General features: G+C 46.0%; 1 protein-coding gene across 7 annotated transcripts; it reads left to right on the forward strand.

The window, feature by feature from the left end:
* Positions 1-72: 72 nt before the first annotated feature.
* C21H1orf167 (chromosome 21 C1orf167 homolog) lies at positions 73-20,324 on the forward strand. 7 transcript variants are annotated; one of them, XM_069034997.1, is made up of 22 exons: positions 73-3,867; positions 3,954-5,803; positions 6,347-6,390; positions 6,963-7,176; positions 7,353-7,528; positions 8,005-8,102; positions 8,460-8,646; positions 9,076-9,257; positions 9,557-9,743; positions 9,921-10,143; positions 10,736-10,905; positions 11,072-11,168; positions 11,569-11,711; positions 12,235-12,443; positions 13,184-13,328; positions 15,538-15,805; positions 16,372-16,480; positions 16,730-16,937; positions 17,038-17,173; positions 17,984-18,016; positions 19,081-19,191; positions 19,939-20,324. In XM_069034997.1, exons 2-22 carry the CDS (start codon positions 4,511-4,513, stop codon positions 19,996-19,998), a joined length of 4,293 nt encoding a protein of 1,430 aa, XP_068891098.1. In that variant the 5' UTR covers positions 73-3,867; positions 3,954-4,510; the 3' UTR covers positions 19,999-20,324. The 7 variants fall into 7 exon arrangements, with proteins under 7 accessions (XP_068891098.1, XP_068891097.1, XP_068891099.1 ...); XM_069034996.1 differs by having other exon boundaries at positions 73-3,501; positions 3,722-5,803; XM_069034998.1 differs by having other exon boundaries at positions 73-1,393; positions 3,398-5,803.
* The last annotated feature ends 98 nt before the right edge of the window (positions 20,325-20,422 follow it).

Raw genomic sequence — 20,422 nt, forward strand, 5'->3', positions numbered from 1 at the left:
CTGCATTTCTCTTGACAAGACCTGCTGCTGTGTTGATTCTTTGGTAACCAAGACCCCTGCTGACTTTGCTCTAACCTCCAGAACCATTCCATTTGTATTTTTAAAACCAAGCAGTTTTCTCCCAACTTTGATCACTTCAAACATAAGCAGATGCTTCCTCTACTCTGCTGCACAAGCACTACAGTGGCCATAAAAGTGTGGTAGTTGGCTTTACTCTCTCAAAAGGAGTGTTGGGCATTCATTTTACAGGTTTTACATATAATAGGGCACAAGAATAGGAATCGGTCTGTTCTTGTGATTAGATGGCAAAGAAGGAAAGAGTAGGCAGAAATTGCTGGGGCTTGTGGAGTTGCAGAGCCTTTATGTGAATGGGTTTTTTCAGCTCTTTAGAACTGTACTGTGACAGCACAGATCCCTGAATAACACATTTAAATGCTCAGGGTTTTTTTTTGGTTTTTTTTTTTTTTTTTTTTTTTTTTTTTTTACCTAGACCTATGTACCACAGACTGAAAATGACTGCATTAAATGCTGTGGCTTTTGGATATTGGCACAGTCAGTTATACCTAGCGAGGCCTTCCCAGATGTTGTACATTGGAAATACCTATCTAGCTGACCTGCCATGCGTTTTTCTGTGGAAAATTTGGTATATTTGGGAGCTCTGGGGAGCAGCGCAAGGCAGGAGTAACACTCAGCTTACAGTGCCTCAAGGATACCTATTTTGAGCAATAAATCAGAGGTGATGCTAAAAACAGACCCCTGTCCTGGCTGAGGAGGAAGAGAGTGTTTGTACCTGGTTCAGGAGGGCGTGAGGGGATTCACGGAGCTGCTGTGCCAGAGCATGGCCTCGCTGGCTTCCCGGTGGGACTCTCGTGGGGTCTCAGCGAGATCTCCTCACCCAGACAGGTGCGATACTCCATTCGGCTGGTTTTGCTTTTTTTTTTTTTTTTTAATGCTCAGGTCCCGCTGTGCCCCGGGTTTTGGTGGTGAGCGGGCAGATCCCCAGGATTAAGCCTAGCCCGCCCAGGGCAGGTGCCTCCCTCAGCGCTGGCGGCTTCTAGTCCGGAGGAGGAGGGGGAAGAGGAAGACGTGGCGCGTGTCCTGAGGCGCTGCCCGGGAGAGGCACGGCTCCCGCCCGGGATGAGCCCCCCCCTCTCCCTGGCTGGGTCCCGGCTTTAATTAGCCATGGCCCAGAGCGGCTTTCCCCGGCCATCTGTAGCCCCGGTCACCAACCTAATAGCGGGGATAAGCTGCTTACGGAGCCCCAGCTGGAGCGGGCGCGGGGCGCGGGCGCTGAGGGGGCCGAGGCTGGTTATCGCCGCGAAGGAAGTGCCGGCTCAGACGCCTGTGGTCAGTCCCCGGGGCCCAGCAGTGCAGCCGGTGCCTCTCGGAGTGGGTAAGTGGAGTCATGGGGGTTGCTGAGCGGGGCCTGGGCCGTGGGCGAGGGGCTTCTCGCTCCCACTACCGCATCCCGGGACACCGGCCGGTGCTTGGATGGCAGCACTGGGGAGGGAAGACCACCTGTATGTGCCTGTTGATCTCACAGGCGTCATGCGACGGCAGCAATGGTTTGTTTGGTTTGTAACGCGGAGCAGTGTTTAGGAAAAACCTGCTTTTAAGGCACTTGAAGTGTGATTTCGGAGTAAACACTAGCCCCTACGTGGAATATGAAATGGGTCAGTCTTGGTCTGCAGGGATGGGGAAATAAGCGCTCTGTGCAGCGCATATGTGCTTATTATGGGTCTGGCGTTGTTACCATATTGCTGAAATGGCATTTGCTTGAAAGAGCTTGATTTACTTTTCATGAACTGTGCTATTTACTTCCTTTTGCTTGTAACAACAGAAATAACTTGATCATCTTAATTTTTATTTGCTTAATTGAATTTGTTTCAGGTTTTAATGCTTTAGTGTGTTGCTGCAAAGTGTGTATATAGTAAGCATGCATTAAAAGTTTTAGTTGGAATCATAAAAACGAATATAAAATCCATTGGTCATGGATTTTGCAGTTCATAAAATGTGCAGTTTGCCTTGAGTATCTCTTTTGGCCTCAGAAGAAGTTCTAAAAAAGATCTTCATAAAATTGTGTTGTGAGTGAGATTAACCCTACTGCTTAAAAGAGGTTATGTTAAAGTCCTGAGCAGCAATTTCAGAAGGCACACAAACATGATTTTGAAAGGATGCTTTTTCTTCCAGATCTCAATGAGACTGAAATTAGGAATGGGTGAGGTGAAGGACACTACCTGAAATAACCACGGTGATGTGTTGAGAACCTGGTACCTAGCACAAAGAACTGAAATGGAGAGCTAAAAAAATAAAATCACAAGTTATCAAAAAAAATAGATTATCAAGAAAATAGATTATGTCCAGATTATTGAGCATAAGGTAGTCCAGAGCCAGGTTTTGGGTGTTCACAGAGCAAAACAGCACTGATAAACATGGTGGGTTTATGTCCTTTTGCGATTTAAATCACCCTTTTGTGACACATTACTTGTCGACTGGGTATTTCTGGGATGCAAGGAGTGCTTCCATGGAACGCCAGTCCACTGCATTTTGTGGTTATACTTCATGCAGTGATAGGCACTCTAAGGAAGGCAGCTGTGCTTTGTCTATTCACTCTGTAGTTGCCAACTTCAACTTGTCTGGAAAAAATAATGGGATCTTTCCGTTCACGGCACCCTTGGAGATGTATGAAAGGCAGTAACAGCAGTTTCCAAGGATAATTGCAACACTGCCTGACCGTCTCCTGCTGTTTTAGGAACTGTGTTTGCTCCCCAGATTGTGGTGATTACTGAAGGAGTTTGCATGTGAGAGGGAAAAACAAGCTGTTACAAACAGGGAAAACTGAGCCTCAAATGCTCTCTTAGAAGAGAATGAGATAAACACAGCTTGGAAACAGAGTGCAATTTGACAGGAGGCTTTCTGGGATTAGAGTGTGTTTGAAAAAGACAATGGGCATTGATTTCATAGGCCGCTGCTGTCTCTTCTCAAATTGATCTGGGGGTTTTAAGATGATAGAGATGTGTGTGTCTTTATACAATACCATTTTCATTTTTTAAAAGAGGTGGAAAAGAATTGTGGTTAGAATGACAGTGATTGACAACTTGCTTTTAAAATCTGAGGGAATGGAAGCACAGTCCTCTCAAATTGCACTTACCTGTTAGCAGCAACTTAAGAATCCATTCTCAGCATGAGTGTTATATGTATAACCATCAGACTTAGTGGCTAGACTGCAAATTAGGTCTCCCAGTGATGCTGTAAATCTTCCAGATTAGGGGACAGTGTGGCTTCTCTGGATATGTAAACGTGGTTTCATCCTTTAGTGCAGACAAGAAGAAATAAGTCTGTGTAGCCTTGAACCTTTGCAGGGCTGTAGCATGTGAACAAATTTTCATTTGTAAAGCAGTTGAAGAGAACGTCAAGTCAAGGCCCTACCTTTCCCACAAGCCCTGGAGAAAATATGAATGTGGAGGAGATCTGAGTTGGATTTCCCATAAGTGATGAGGGGTAAGCATTGTACTCCAGCTGGAATCATGTTGCTCTGACTTCTGTGAAAACTTTTTTTTTAGACCTGTTGTTGGTTGGTGTCATGTAGATCTGGATATAGAACATCCAGGAAAAGCTGCTACGTACTACCGTGTCTTGGCAGCAGGATAATTCAGCCTTGCTAGCAACAAATTCTTTCTGAGGCTGCAGGTGTATAATGCTGGAAGTCTTTGTTTTCCAGGTTTTTTTTTGAGAACGAATCAGTCCTTTTCAGTCATTCCTGCTCTGCCAGATGTGATTGTCTGCTGAAAAACAGGAAGAGAATAGTGTCCATAACACTTTCAGGACTGAGGCTGGTGGATCAGAGACAAGAAATTCACAAGGGAGGTACCCAAAGGCTTTAGCAAACTAGGCAAGATGAGATAGGAAGTACGCACGGTGTTTTGCTTATATTTCTTCTTCTTTTTCTTCAGAGCAAAGAAACATTCAGAAGAACATGAATTTCAATCTGTATTTGGGCACTAGAAGTCGAGTAGACATTTCTCATCCCTGGCTTGAGGCTGCAGCATTCGGTGTAAGCCCAGAGACAGCAGCACAGGGCTAGCTGTGTACCACACCTCTGTCAGATGGGAAGAGATCCCTGTCTGAGACAGACTAATCTCTCCTGCCCTTCTCAGCTGTTCCTGGACACTGCCAGCCGGTTCTCCAGTTCCTGTTTGCTGCAGCAGAATAGTCTGTGCCCTAGGCTGCAGCAGCACAGGTCTAAGTGTGTGGCTCATAGAGTCCCCATCTTGCTTTGTCAGTGCTCCCTGCTGTGAATCTCCCCCAGAGACACTTGCACCTTGAGGTTTGTGGTTTAGAAGGGAGAAGGAGTGAGAGTATTGACTTTCCTCAACATCACCATCAGGAAGCAAAGGCAGTTGGTAGCTCCTCCATACACACTGTTCACCATCACTGTTCAGAAAGAAGAAACAAGAATTGTGACTATCCAGTAGAAAACAAACAGCATCAGCTTTATGCTGCTTCTTGTATGGATCCTGTGAACCCTTTACTGGTTAATGCATGTTTGTCATCTCATGCTGCAGATTCCCCTCTTAGGCATGAATTAGTGGTGGGGCCGTCTTTAAGGAGCGCAAGTGAAAGTGCGAACACTTGTGACAGTTCAGCCCTGACCCTGGGGAATCTTGATCCATCTAGTTTGGAGTCTTTTCAGTCTCTTTTGCAATCCTCATGGATTTCTGCTAGCTTGTACTGTTCAGTCCAGAGGCTTAAGCAAGAAAGTGCATTGATGGGGATACAGGGCTCCCTCCCTCTGGAGCCCGAGTCTTCTCCAGTCATTGGTCATTCAGGCTTTGCTCCTGATGATTTAGGTCCCAGTATCCTGACCATGGGAGAACAGCTAGCTGCAGTAAAAACCAGCGCTGATCACGCAAGATTGAAATGGGGTGTCCCATTTGCTAAAGTTTGGAGCCTTAGTGCAGTGACAAGGGACTTCAGTCGTGCTGAGCCTCTCTCTGTCTCTCACAGATATGGATACATTGGCTCAAACACATGGAGAACCAAAATTTCAGGTGGCATCCAACCACAAACCCTTGCTTCTGGAGTGGGCTCTGGCAGGCTAGTGGATACAGAAGCAGATTCCTCCTTCAGTTGTTCCCCTTTCTTCAGATGCCAGTCCCTGATAAAGCCGTCTCTGGAAACTGGTACTCTTTATGTTCACAGAAAAAGTAATTCTCCCAAAAAGGTTATTAAAGGAGAAGAGACATCTAATGGGGCGTCTCCATGTGTTGAGTCTTGGAAGAAAGACCTTCCAGCCAGTCTGTATGCAGAGGGTCTGCAGGTGTTACTGGAGACAGATTTGGGGGGGGCTCAGATGAATGTTGGTTTAGGCATGTGTGGGACTCCTATGGAAGTGTGTGTGAGCATTGCTTCTCCTCCTGGAGATAAAGAGTTTAGACCAGGCCAGCAGCTTAGTGTTAAAACTGTAGAAGTCAACAACTCTTGTGTTAAGTGCAGCAAAGAGTCAGAAGAGGTGTGTGACTCCAGACCACGAGCAGCCAGAAGAATGGCTGCAGTGGGCAGCAGCCAGTCCAGTCCTTTGGGTACGTCGGCTAAAGAAGGTTTTAATGAACATTCTGATGTAGATTGTATGAACATGAGCAGAGAAGGAAGGAGAAACAAATACTCCTACCAAAGCAGCTGGAGGAATTTGGAAGCTGATGGCAATCTCAAGCAGTCTGAAGAATGTTCTGTAGAGAGGAATGCCAAAGAGCCACGGTGCTGTGAAGAAGGGAGCCAGACACAGAAAACTGTGCCCAGAGAGGTGAGGGTGTGCTCACTGTGAAGCATCCTTGTTCACAGGTATTACTTGTGCTTGTTTCTGCCACTTGCTGGAGGTGCAGAGTTGAGGTACAAGTGATGGGGATGCTTGTCCTATAGTTTTATCTTGTCACTGAATGGCCAGAATCTCGTCTCTTACAGTCCTGCTTCAGCCCAATGTATGCATCTTTCCATCTCACATGCTTCTTCCTAAAGACCAGCTTGTCAACTTGGTTGTTTTTGGGAATGTAAACACCTATTTATATTCTCTGATCTGCCTGCCAAGGGAAAGCATTACACTGGTTTTTACTCTGTGCATTGTTGCAGGGCCCTGAGATTTCAGACTTTTTGTGCTTTTTCATAACTGAAGTATGTAAGAATATTCATAGAGCAATGGTGTGGGAGCAGTATCCAAGGCATCTGACATAATACGCGACCTTGAGGCAACCCTGCTGCATCCAAAATGATGTGTGCCACAAAGACAAATTCTTCAATAGAGTAGAGCAGTGTGAATAATTGTGAACTACTGTCTTTTGTCTGTTTGCAGATCTCAGAGAACAGCTTCTGGTCATTGAAGGTGAATGAGCAAAGGTAAAAAGACTCTGTGTTTGAGTGTGCTGGTAGTTAACAGAGGAGCACTTCTGGAAAGTGGCTAAGGAGCCATGTCCCTGGGAAAATTTGGGTTTAGGACTTAGCCTACATTAATCTGCCGTGGTTGGCAGAGGGGCTGCATCCATTTTTTTTCAAGGGGTTGCCATTTAGAATGGAGCATGATCTAAAAAATAATTTCTGTATCTTTTCAATTCTATCTTCTAAATTCAGCCTTGGTTGTTGCTAGCAATGAAGAAGTGTTGGTACCATCAATGCTACTGTTCAGTACAGCAAATTCCAGTGTGCTCACTGCACAGTTAGTGAAAATCAAGAACTAGACTTATCCATGAGGTGGAATTCAAATTTGTGGATAAGATGTGAATGAGGTTGCTACCAGTTTAGAAACAGTGATTCCTTAATTTGGTGTGAGATTGCATGTTTTCCATTCTTTAGAGAGAATGATTTGAAATAACCTCTTTACAATGTGATGGCTGAACTCTGATTGCCACCTCCTGGCTGGTTTAACTTTCCTTTCTGTTAACTGGAACTCACCTCTGCTTTTTGTTTTTAAGTTTCCAGCACTTGTGTGACAGACAAATCCTAACAAGGTGTTTTCAAGCCTGGAGGAGACATATCCTTTCCAAGAGGGCAGCCAGGAAGCTTTACAGACACCAGCTGCTTCAGAAGGGCCTAGGTGCTCTGCAGTGGGCTGTGCACCAGAGGACACAATTGGAGGTGGGCCAGCAGAGACATGCTTCAAGTCTGCTAGCTGCCAGCTTCCAGAGGGTGAGCACTGGCTAGGGACAGTGGTGCCATGAGCTTTCTGCTGTGCACTCAGAGAAGGCACAAATCCTGTTTGGATAGGGAGGAGGAAGGGGTACCCTGTGTGAAACTCAGTGATGTAGACCCTGGTACCCATACTCTGTCTGCAGGTTGTTCTAATAGTGTGGTTTCTTCTTCAGTGGAAGGAAGCTGTGGCAAAAAAGAGCAAGAAGGAAACTCTGCAGCCTGAGCCTTACTCCTATACCCAAAGTTCATCAGCAGGGATTTTTGGACTAGGAAGATTAGCAACTATGACAACCTCAGCTCAGCATCAGCTTACAACAGGATACTCAAAGGAAGCGGATCAGGCTCGTAGGTAAGCAGAGAGTGTTCTCTTTCTGTTACCTTGGATGAGGGGAGGTTCACAAACACAGGGAAATCTTTTTTCAAATGATAGCAGACTTGTTTCCACGTCCTTGGATGTATTGCTGTGGATAAACACTGCAAGAATTAATAGTTTAGTGTTAAAAACCAAACAATCCTATTTCAGAGCTTCTGTGCACCAGTGTTTGCAGTCTGATTTGAGTGTCTGACAGAAATACTCCTGTACTAATTCTTGGCTTCAGCTATCACCTGCATATGTGATACAGGTGTAAATGAGGTTGGAATGAGGCAATACTGCAGTCTCTAGTAGTAGTTTGACAGTAGAGGTGTCAAAAGCCTTTTGTTGAGCCTTCTGATTCTGAAGGCAGAAGAACAAGTTGAGACAAAAAGAGAGAGGAAAGCCCTGGATTCTGTTCTGAGTGCCTCTTGGGACAGCTGGATGTTAAGGCATGCTTGTGGCTCTTTCAGGATAGAGGGAGAACTGTGGACACAGCTTCGTCATAGGCAGAGAGGAGAGGAGTTCTGCTGGAGAGCTGAAGCAATCAGAGACATGAGACGGCTGGCTGGTAAGCACACATTCCATACCCTTGGAACAGCTTGGAGATAATTACTGTTTCATCAGTTTTTTTGGTTTGTGTCTAGTTGTTGTTTTGAGCTCTTTCAGAACGTGATCCTGCAAGTAGCTGGGCCAGTATCTGTGATGGTGAGAGGAAGGCCACTCACCATGTCATAGACCTTTTGCTTTATTCCTTGTATGAATTAAGCTGCAGCATGTGTTGCTCCAGCAACGTGAGCTGCCTTCCTTAAGTGTCCTTTCTCTGGCAGCTTGGAGTTAAGCTAGGGAATGTTTGCTGTGTGACACTAAGTTGTTTGAAGTTCTATTATTTCTCTTCCTGTCAATCTCTTCCTGCCCTGCGACACAGTAGCTTTCAGACTGTGGCGCCTGCAGAAGGAGCTGCTGAGCAAAGAGGAAGCCAGGCTTTTGGAAGCCCGTGCTCTGCTAGAAAAGAAGAAGCTACAAAACATTTTCTGGTTGTGGCATTCCCAAAGCTTGGAAATGAAACAGATTCTAACACTGACAACTCAAATCCAAAGACACTTGGTCTCCCGGTGAGTTGATGAGGTCTGTTTCTCATGTGAAAAATATGTTTGCTGTGAAAGTCCAAGGAATAACAGAGCCAACCCAGACAGTAATAGTTGCTCTGTCTTAAAGCCATCTATCCTTTTGTTTTAAGAGTTAATAAAGATTAAAGTAGGGGTAGAAACATGAAAAGGAACTCCTGTGGCCAGAGATGTTAAGACTTGCCTCCTGTGCACTGCCAAAAATTTCTTGTCCCGACTTCTGATGTCCTGAAAGGCCAAACCCGAGACCAGTCACTGTGCTGCTGTGCTCTAAGTATGACAGTGGCTTGTTACTGAAATAAAGGAACAGAAGTTCAGGGGACAGCTTCTGTCTGTCTTTCCTGAACTAAACCCAGCCTCAGGAAGACACATAAGCTTGTATAAGTGTTTTTCAGCATTTTCTTTTTATATTCTCAGGTGCTTCAGTACATGGAAGGAGACTGTTGAGCAGAAGGCACTTGACAGGTGCAACCTGGCTCATCTCAGAGCAGTATCACTGAGGAAGCACTTCCAGCAGTGGGTTGTGATGCTGCAGACCAGAAGAGGTGATAAGCAGGCAGTGGTGAACCTCTTCCTCCTACAGTGGAGGCGGCATTATGGTGAGCAGCTTGGGGTCTGTGCAGAATCTAAGCTTTGGAGGTGTTTAGGCTCCTTCTCTTCTTGTACACTGAAAACAGCCTGAAAACGGAGGGGCTCAGATGATACAGGATATGAACAAACCAGAGTGGGCTAGTTCTGGGCGTGTCAGTGAAGCTAAAGGGAGATTTGTTGCTCTGCTTCATAAACCAAACAGAAACTCTTAAACCTTGCTGAAAAGAAGCAGTTTGAGGGTTGGGATGGGCTGAGTTGGAATGCCTGGAGACAAACGATCTCTTGTTCCTTTATGTAACTGGTTCAGGAGCAGTTATAAGCTCAGTAGCTGACAAGACTGTGACAAAGAGGCATGAAGATCAGACATCATGGACTGGAGAGAGACAGTTTCTGGAGAAAACAGTCTACTCTTTTGATGACTTCCGCCAAAAACTGAAGCTGCAGAGAGTGTATCTGCTGTGGAAAACAAGGCTGTGTGAGCATCACAAAGCTGAGTGAGTGCAGAAGAGCCAGTCACTGGAGCCCTGGCCCCATTAGTAGTGTCCACTTGACTTTCTGAACCTTTTGCAAGAACCCCTTTTACCCCATCTATTGTCCATCATGTCTGTGCTAGTCACCCCCTCTGGTGTTCTTCTTCTGTCACTTTACTGTGTCAGTATCTTCTGTCTCAGTTCTTTCTCTCAGACTTTGGGGCAGTGTAAACTCAGAAAAACTCTGAAATTATGGCACCAAAAGTATCTCATGCTGAAGACAATTGAACAAAGTTCTGAGCAGTTGCATAGATCTGTCTATGAGGAACCTCTTGCCGTGCTGTCTTCTGAGGACCTCTCAACATCATCTGGCTTTGGCAGCAGTGCATCAGCTACTCTGACCTCTCAAAGCTCATTGGAAAAGGTGAGAAGATCTTGGTACACCCAGACTGCTCTGAGATTTTAAATTGCTGGGATTTTTCAGGGGAAAATTTCTGCTTCAACATGATACTGTCATCAGTAAACTGTGCTTTAAATTTAGTGCTGAAGAGCACTGAATCTGTGGGGTCTTGAAGCTGAAATGTAATCTGAAAGTGTAAAGTCAATGCTCTCTGTGCCTTTTCTGGTTCATCATTTAGAGATGCGGGAAGGTGCTGAGCTAGTGAGGTTCCCTTGTACAATTGCTTCTGTTTGTGGCTGCAAGGTGGAAGGGATGAGATATAAAGAGCTTCTTCACTGAGACAGTGCATATGCCCATTTCCCCTTTTCTCAGTATAGAAATACATGTATTTCTGCATTCAATATGGAAATTAGTAATATAGAAATAACTTTCCCATCACTTATATGTTTGCACTCTAGAGGTGTCCTTGCTAGCCTGCAGTTCCTTTGGATGCATTCTGGATTTGCCTGAATCCTTGATGAAAAAGGGAGTAAATTGCATGGTCCAAACTGTTAGCTGAGTGCTTGCACTGTGAGAACACTCACCTTACAGCGTGTTCCTCCCTTCATACCTGCAGGAATGCAGTCTTAGTGACAGCAGCCAGCACGGCTTCTCCTCCCTTCTCACTGCTGAGGACGTCACACACATGTTGTGTCACAGTTCTTTCCTGCAATTCCACCAGTGCACAGAGCTGCCAGCTGAGCTGGGTGGGGAGCTGTGCTTGCAGACCTCCTTCCCTGGATCTGGGTGAGTTGGAGACTGGTTTTTTGGGATGCTGGTAGGAGTGACCCCTTGTTTGGACTGTCTGAATCCCTTGCCTCTGGATAATCCCTCATGTCATTTCACACCATCCTTCCAGGAGACTTTATCTTCTTCTTTCTTTCCCTCCTCACCCGACGCTTTTGTCTTGCAGAAGAAATTGGTATGTGGGGAATCAGTTCCAGTCTTTGGTGTTGCAGAGTCCAGATAATAATTCCCAGCCTCTCACCAGTTACTCTGCATGGGAAGAGGTGAGGCTCGAAAGTGTTGTGTAAAATGTAAATATACAAGTGTTTTCTGCATAGCCAAGTTTAGCAAAGAGCCTTTGGGTTTCCCTGTCAGCATATGGAAGGTCTCACTGCTATTTTGTCTTTTTTGTTCTCTCTCAGACAGAAGAGTTGGGAGATTGAAACTTTTCTCAGGGTAACTCTTCCCTACCATTTGTCATCTGAGTGGAAGTGGGGCAGGTGTCAAGGATTTAAAAGGGATGTGTTAGAGCCTCATGTCTGGGTGTTCACGTGGGGTTTGTGGGTTAGCAACAGAGCTGGGCAATCACAGAAGTCCCAGTGGCAAGGAGAGGCAGCTGAGCTGTGTGGAGCAACTGTGATATAACAGCAGTTCAAGGCCCTTTTTGGCCTTTCTGGATTACAGGGCTGCAGTTCTGACAAGAAGGTGAGGAGTTGTTGGCAGCAAGAAGAGAAATACTGTCTGCAAAGGTGCTTCAATGTCTGGTCAGCTCGAACTCGACATCATGTAAAGGCCCAGCAGTACTGCAGGCACATTCGGCTGTCTCGGTAGGGACTGTGCTTTCCATAAGTTTCCTAAAGCTCTCTGTTTTGAAAGCTTTACACTTGCTTTAATAAAAATAAGGAAAAAAATTCTTCCTCTAGCTATCTTTTTGTGTCTTCAGTGGGAGTTTTGCAGCCCATTATTTTGGGGTTTTTCCAGCTTCAAAATGACTATGTCAGAACACAGTAATTTCTGGTTTCAAGGGATGCCTCACAAATTAGAGCAAGCCCAGCTCTGCTGATAACAAGTCGTGGTAACTTCCTGTCCACTGAACTGGCCTTGCTCTCTACTGATTCCAAAGATGAAGAGCACAACAGCCCTGGCACAGCCAGGACAGAACACCTTACTCCCAACAGCTTGTCCTGTCCATCATTTCTCCTGACATTTAAAGGGGAAAGGATGTTAACAGATCAGATGTGTTTCCAAAACTCCCTCGCGTATATGTTTGTTGTTAAATTTTCCATTACCAGGGTGTGTATCTCTGTGAGTTGTTCCTACAGTCAGTGCAGTGACCTTTGTCCTTCTCAGAGCCTTTCTCAGCTGGCACCACTGGGTCATGGAAAATAAGAACCAAAAAGCAGCAGCAGCCCTAAAACATGGAGTTCATTGTTTCCAGATGGCTTTCAGCCTGTGGAAAAGGAGACTGGCCCAGAAAGTGGAAGTTGACCAGAGATTCAGGTGTCATGTTCACCAGATGACTGCTGATGCTCTGTGGCGTTGGCATTCTTGCTGGCAAAGTGAGTTACCCCATCCCACTGCATCACTTGTGTCTGTAGAAGAGGGAAGCTCTGGGAATGGTTGGGATGAAGAAAGTCACACTTTTGGCTGTGATTATATGCAGTGCTCTTCTGGAAAGGCACATAACTACTCCAGGAGTCAGTAGGTGCATGTGTGACTGCATTCTTCTGGCTATCAGCAGGACCCATGCCCTACTGTTTTGTAGTGCTTTATATTAGGGAAGATGCTCCTTTGGCACTTCTCTCTGCACTACCAAAAGAGTGTTCAAGCAGTGTATTTTAGCATCTGGGGAGTTAAATGGAGTTCCATACAGAATTCCAAGTTTGAACACTTCTCCTCAGACCAAGCAGTCAGGTTTTGCTTCAGCAGAAACAGGGTGTATCTTTTGGGGTGGCTTAAACAGTCCTGATCCCTCAAGGAATTCCATATGCTCTTAAGTACTTAGGCTGTGCCAGGGAAGTAAAACTCCCAATTTTTAATGGAAAACTGCCTTGCAGATAAGAGTGGAAGTGATCTGTGATCTCTTGCAGGGAAAATTTCAAAGAAGGTCTGACTACCTTGCAGACAAAAAACTACAAGGTGAATTGAAAAGTCTCTTTAGCAGGTAAAGAGAGGACAGGGAATCTTAGCAAGTTTGGTCCCATTTGGTGTTTGCAGGAGATGTATTCTTTGCTCTTGTCTGGACTCTGCAATGGAGACAGTCATTGGGCTGAGCTCAGGAAGGTGTGTTCTCTCCCAGGGAAGTGTGTTCTGAGAGAACTGCAGCAGCGATGGGCTCAGCACAGCTGCCAGGAGAAGAAGAGGCTGGTCCTGCAGACATGGTATTACCAAACAAGGAAGCAGAAATATGCTGTTTTATTCTGGGAACGTTTTCTCCTGCACAGGTTTGTTTCTTGCTCTCAAAGCATTGCTAAAGGAAGCTCTGCTTGAAGAACAATTTACGTAGTAGTATCCACTGTATTCAGAGCAGACCTTGGGTTTGAAAGTGTGTATAGATGATATGTAAATGGAGCTTCTGTAGGAGCACTTCTCTGAGGATGTGTCTATTTTAAGGGATCTCTTACCTATAGCCTCACACCCCACCTCATTTTTCTCTTTCAAAAATTCTTTTCTTTCCAGAACTTGTATTCAGTCTTAGTTGTGCAGGGTGGTATTTTTACACTAAGTGAGGGAGAGATGCAAACAAATTAGTGTAGTTTAAAAGTTGAAAGCCTCATTTTCACTTAGTATTTGCTGGAAGGAATAGTGGGTAGAGGTCTTACAGAGATCTGATGTTTACGAATCTGAGTCTCTTAGGATTCTAGAGACAGTGTGTTGATTTTATTTTAATGTGAAAAATTGAGTTCAGTTTGTTCCTGCAGCAAAGAAGTATAAAGCTTATGAAGGGAGAACCATGATATTCAACTCATCTTGGTGTTATTACAGTATAGGTGAAGCTGTAGTCTTTGAGTCTTAGGTTGCAGATCCTGAAAACACAAGAATTGATTGTGTTCAGTGGCTTTCTCATTGAAAACAGTTTTGTTTGTGGTTTATGTTGTATGAGACCAGTGCCTGCCTGAAGTGCAGAGAAGTGTCCAGCTGTAGTGAACCAGGATTGTTGAGGTGTTTCTTTGAAATAATTCAGGAGGATAAGAATGAATAAGATTATTTATGCCAAGGGTTCATTTGAGGCATGAGAAGTGCAGGTTCGGCCCTAGCAGGTTTTCTTTGGAATTGCAGGTTCAGACTGAGAGGACACAAAGATCTGCAGAGGAAAGAGCAACTAAAAACCCATTAAAACTTTGGTGGCTGTGATGTTTAAACTCTGCACTTACGCCACCCAATTGCATTTTCCTCTGCAAATCCATCTGTGTGGCTTCCTCGTGGGAATTGTATTTGGGAGAAGCCCATAATGTTGCTCCTTGCTGTTGAGTCTGTCTCCCCATTAATCTTCCTTCTGAGTCTCCTTTGATGAGAGAGTGCTTCTAATTTCTCACCTGGATATGGTACAGGCCCTGTCTCTTCTGAGGGGGGCATTTTTCATGCTAGGATAACCTGCAATAGCTTCTCTTGATCTTCCAAAAAGCCTGCCAGGCACATGATATTTACACCTCTGCCCTATGCTGCAGTGGGGTGATTTGCATAATGAAGGTCCGAATGGAACAAGGAACCAAAAGGATAAGCCAGGAGTTAAAAGCAGATTGGATTCTCTGGTTGCAGAGGAAGACTGGCTTCCAGTGCATCAGCCTGCAAGATACAGAGGGATTATTGTGGGTGCAGATTCACAGTGCTGGTAATAGTAACTCCTGAAGTTGTTGATTTTTTGGAATAATACTGTCTCCATAAAGATTCTAGTTGTACATCCGACATACACAGGACCTTACAGGGCCTTAGTTTGTGACAGCCAAGAAACAAAATCTGAATCTTGACAACAAGCTGCTGTCATAAATGCTGCAAGCAGACTTAAGGAATCTGCTGGGTTCTATGCTGAAGGAGATTTTAGCAGTTTCGTTCTCAACCCATAATGAAAAAGCCTTCATCAAACACCATCTTTCAGGTCAGCTGCTAGCACAGAAATAGATTGAAGACTGACTAATTAAATTCTGGGTTTTGTTTGGGGTTTTTTTTTTTTGAGGGATCCAGTATGTGTAGTGCCAAGGCAGGCTAGGAAAAGCGTTTGTTTTGTAGCAAAGGAAAAGCACAGTGTAAGATTGGATTCAGTTTGCAGAGGCCTTTGAAGAGGAGGAAGTGCTAAAATGGCCAGAGGGAAGCAGACATTCTCTTGGGGTTTGAGTAGGTGTGAGGTAACAGTGCTGGGAACCTGAAGTAAAATGATGGCAGGTTTTCAGCAGAAAGATACTGTAGTTGAAGAGTCTGAACTTGCACCTCCCAAAGATGAGGCACTGGAAAAATAAGTGGCATGGGGAACAATGCATAAATCTTCATTGCAGAAGGAATAATAGGAACAGGCTTTTTTCTTGTTGAATGCTCTTTGGCTTGCTTTGATCATTTATGTGGGATACTGCAGGGCAGGGGAGAAGGTGGAATTTGGTCTGACATGGAATTGTGACTTTAGGCATCTGTGTCTTTTCTGCGCTTTTAACTGCTTTTCAGGTGCCTCGTCACTTGGGCCCAGGTCACCGCGTGTAGACTGAGGCAGCACGAAGCTCTCTCTTCTTTTAAAAGAGTCAGAGAGCACCGTCTCCTTGTTGTGAGCTTTACTAAGTGGAGGGACAAAGTCTTGAGAGCTGAACAACGGGTGCCAGGAGGGAGAAACCACAAGTGGCAGGAGCCCTCTCCAGGTAAAGCCTGTCACCGCTGGCGAGTGGCTGCAAGAGGACAGCAAGCTCTGCGGCTGGGATCTGTGACTACTGTCAAACAAGTAAGAGAAGATAAAGGTCCCTATGAGACAGTTACTATTAACTGTCTGTTCCCTCATGAAGACTCAGTGAGTCATGAGGCACGGAGATAGTGTGACAAGGCTTGTATAAAAACCCGTTCTGATTTGTGGTGACTGCTTAGTCCCTGCTGTGAACTTCTTCACAGACTGTGCACACAGCTTCATCACCATAATCTGGCACTGATTGCAACAACCATATGGAGTACAGCAATAAGGAAGGGAGATATTTTGACCAGAGAGATGAGAGCACTCCTTCCTCTCTGCTCAAAGATGAGATGGGATAATCACTGTCCCTGCAGAGCAGAGTGAGCTGTCAAGAGTTGCAGCTTTTTTCAAAAGACTCACAGCTAGCAAACTACAAAGAGGTCGATTGATTTGGAAGGGCTGAGTCAGTCCTGCTGGGATCTCATCTGTGCAGTTTCCAGCCTGGGGTCTAGCACATTAAGCTACCTGCAGAGTTGTGAGCCTGTCTCTGTAAGACTGGTTTGTGTGAGTGCTGTGTGCATTGTGTTTACTCTTGGCTGCAGCTGTGTTATTTCTGTTTGCAGGCGTGCAACTACTGGACCAGAGCAGCTGCCTTTTCCCAATGCTTACGGCAGTGCAATACCCTCATAGGTTTTAGGAAAAGCAGGAAGATGTCTCTCTCTTGGTCCACGAGTAAGATGATTTTCCCTCCCCTCTTCCTTTCACAAGGCCATGTGGGGAGTGTGAGTGAGAAGGGAAGGGGATTAGTGTTTACCAGCTAAATGACTGGGATTCTTCTGTGGACTAGGAGCTCATGGCAATCAAACTCAGGGGGTTTCTCCTGTGTTCAGGAGTCAAAGGACTAAGGGCTCATGGCAGCTTTGATCTCTCCCTCTCTAGCTCCAAGGTTAGCTCCGGTGTGATTCCTCTTTTGTTTCTTAGAAAGCAGAAGAGGCAGAGAAGAAGATTCAGCACCAACTGGACTTTTTCCCAGTACCATTCAGCGCTGGCTGGTGATCTACAGGAACCAAAACAGGGCTGAAAGGCTGCTGGAGAGACGTGATGTGGTAGGACCCTCTCGTGCACATGCAAAGATCCAGGAGAACACAGTAGAGGTGGACTTGGAGGAGTGGGATAAGAAGTGGCTTGGGTAAGTGGAGTGGAGGGCTCTGGGCTTCCTCTTGCTGATACCATCAGGGAAGGGCTCCCTTGTATGACTGGTAAAGCTTATTTGCCTCCTTTGCCTGCAGGAGGAAATACCTGAGGTGGTGGCATCACACCGTGGTACTGCACCAATGCCAGCGTGACAGGAGACTGCTCTGTCTGGCAAGGGGATGGCATCAGTGGAGGGAAGCTAGCAGGGTGGTGATACTGGCTCAGGTGTTGGTGAGTGTCTGGTGCCACTGGGGTGGCAGTGATGGGTGTTACTGGGCAAGCCTGCTCTGCCTGCAGCCTCACATACATCCTGGGAGATGAGACATGGTGTTGCTGCCTGCTCTGAGTTTCCCCTCCCCCTCCCAAAGACACTTGCTTCTGCCACGTGCTCTGAGCTCCTTTGTTCTAAGTGCGGGCAAAACCAAATGTAACTCAAACTCTTTAGCAGTGTCTGATTGTCCGGTTACCCCGGGTCTGCCCCCAGTCCTCCCTTTTCCCCTTCTCCTAAAAAAAGAGATCATCGAGGGAGGCCCCACCCTCTCTTGGCTCAGCTACCTTCCTGTGAACATCTCTTGTTGTCTGTTTCTTTTGAAAGCTTCTAACTGCAGGAAATTGAGCGAGCAGAGAGCTATATTTCTCCCTGTTTGCTTCTGCTGATGGTATTTGCTTTGCAGCTGATACAGGTACCGATTTTAGAGCTATTAAAGTGCTAGATTGCCCGTGCTACCTCTCTAGGCTGCTCGAGGCTTTCTAAGGCATTAACCACTAGCCTAGCCGGTAAAAAGCTGAAAGATACCATCCACATTTGGCGCCCAACATGCTCTCTCTGACCCCTGGTTCTGAGAGACTTTTAGAGTGTCCTGGCAGCTGTGTGTCTGCTGGAGTTGGCTCTGTACCCCCTGCCGTGCCAGCTCTGTGTTCCGAGCTGTTACTTTTTGTGTAACAGTGAACCCAGAGCCTCAGCCTTTACTGTCCCCCACACCACGTGGCGAGGGAACGGCTGGAAAGCAGAAGACCCTTCTCGCAATTTTTTTTTCTCAGGACCTGCATTCCTGTGGTAAATCCAGAATTCTGGTGAGTATTTCCCTGCTGGTTTAGGGGCTCCTGTCTTAAGCTGGTGCCGGTGCAATCTTTCTCTTTCTTTTCTCTCCTTTTTGGCGATTTGGGGCTGAGGGTTTGTGGTGTTGCTTTCATAATGGGATCTGATGTTTCTGCACACCATAGAGAAATACACCACCAAATTCAAAGCTACCTTTCTTGTACTGGGCATAAAAAATTCTAGTTCAATCTTTTGTACGATGGCTTTTTCAGTGCTTTCCTAATCTGACCTCCGAGGACATAAGATCTCCTGAATTTTGGGATAAGGCGGGGAGAAAACTCTCCTCTCTTAGGCAGGAGACGAAACAGTTTCTGGTGCCACTGGGGTGGCAGTGATGGCTGTTACTGGGCAAGCCTGCTTCGCCTGTAGCCTCACATACATCCTGGGAGATGAGACCTGGGGGTTTCACAAGTACCAGTGTGCACCAGAAATCCTGGTTTGTGGCTGTGGCTAGTTTTTTCATTGTTCTTCCTAAATGCCAGCTTGACAGACTGGCATATCCACAGATTTAGTTGTGCTTTGCCCTTACAGATGAGAAGCTGAAACAGGATTTGTCTAGATTGTCTGTAGACTGTGCAAAAGGTTCACAGGAATTATTACTATCTTTGTCCTCATCTGTGTTCCTGGTACATGCCACTGGTGTCCACAGTTTACCAAGAGCTGTCATTTGGCTTCCCCTTCTGCTTACACCCATATTCTGTGTGGTTCCTGGGCATTAGCAGGGTGAGATGTGCTCTAGCCCAGGTAACAAGATGATGCCTGTATAATGTGGGCATCTCCATAGTCACTGAGGAGCTGTGCTGGAGCACAATGGGACATTGTTCTCTCCCCAGGGTACTGGGACTTAATTAGCCACACTATCTGCAAGAGACAGTAGTTCAGCAAGAGCTCTGTTAGTAGTCAGCTCTGTTTGTTACCAATGCAAAGTCATTTAAGAGGGACCCAGGAAAGCAACTGGAACAAGGTGGGACTGGAGGGAAGTGAGGTAATTTTCCTGTCAGAGCCCAATTAATCTGTGCGCTGCCTCTTTTCCGGGCAGGACCAGGAGCAGCTGATAGAAAAGGCCTGGAGGGTGTGGAGACGGAGATATTTGCAAAGCTGCGTGGTGCAGAAACTTTTGGAGGAGGAAGCCAGGAGCCTCCTGTCTCAAGTAAGCATTTATGACTGCTTCAATTCAGTGGACCTCAGTGGTACAAAAAGCACCCCAGATGGACAACTGGTGTTCCCTGTATCTCTCTCCCTGCACAATGCACTTGCTTAGGGAGAATTAGGGAGAAGTTGAATACATCAAGGAATGGGACTTGCCAGTAAAAAAGGAAAAAAGCTTCCAGCTTTACATGGGTTCATCTGTGGGTGTTTTTCAAAGCTTTGTATCAGGAGTCAATTTCCCTGACACGTGCCCCCTTCCCTGCTGTTATTAGTGATGTTAATCCTCTAATCCCCTGCCTCTTGAGACCCCACTCAGGGAAGAAACAGGCTCCACATTGGTGCAGGAGGACTGTGCTGATTTGTACCCAGGGGCAAGCAAATCACTATGAATTTCAGTGAGCAAAGCCTTAGAACTCATATCCAGTTTGCTCCTCTGCCTGGCTCCGTAAGGGTCATGCAGGATTAGGTCCTCCTTTAAGGAGACAGGAGCAGGTACTGAAAGTAGAGGGCAGAGGAAGCATTGGTCTTTCTTTTGTCACACTGATTTGTACTCTGCATGCCCCATACTGGCTCCAGGAAAGACGGGGGGGGGGTGGGGGGGGTGGGGAGGTGGGGGGTTGAGTGAAGGGTGAGGGAGCTGGCAGAGCCCTTGCTAGAAGGAAAGCTGTATGTTTACGGGTTCTGTGAGAATGGCTGCAGCCCCTCAAGGGCAACTCGAGTGTTTGATTTGTCCACTTTCTTCTTTCAGGCCTTTGGAAGGTGGCGGCAGCTCACAGCATTCCAGCGCAAGGACAAAGGATCCTGCTGACTGGAGTAGGCCTGCCTGCAGCTGCTGCTCATTTCAGGACATGTGGAGGATACAGCTCCTGTCACAACAAAGAGCTGGTCCTGTGCCATCAAGAAAGAGAACACTCTGCTCTTACGATAAAAACAGTGCTGCAGGCCAGAAGGATGACAGCCAAAGAACAACCAGGAAGAGATGGTACCTAGTGAAAGGTCCTCTTTAAAGGACTTGTATCCTACCTCCTTAGCAGCACAAATGGAGAAGTTACTCCCAGTTGTTGTGAGGTTGCATTCTGTTCTCCTCTGGACCCTGCTTTTGCTGGAGTTCTGATTAAAGGTCAAAAAAGCTTATAGGCTTTCCTTTTACGCAGTGGTTTTTTCCCTGGACAGGAGCTTGGTGTCAAGGGGGGAGTATGCAAATACAGTCTTAGAGATGAGCAGGAATTTAT

This window comes from Aphelocoma coerulescens, chromosome 21, assembly GCF_041296385.1.
Source record: "Aphelocoma coerulescens isolate FSJ_1873_10779 chromosome 21, UR_Acoe_1.0, whole genome shotgun sequence".
In the NCBI taxonomy this organism is placed as follows: domain Eukaryota; kingdom Metazoa; phylum Chordata; class Aves; order Passeriformes; family Corvidae; genus Aphelocoma; species Aphelocoma coerulescens.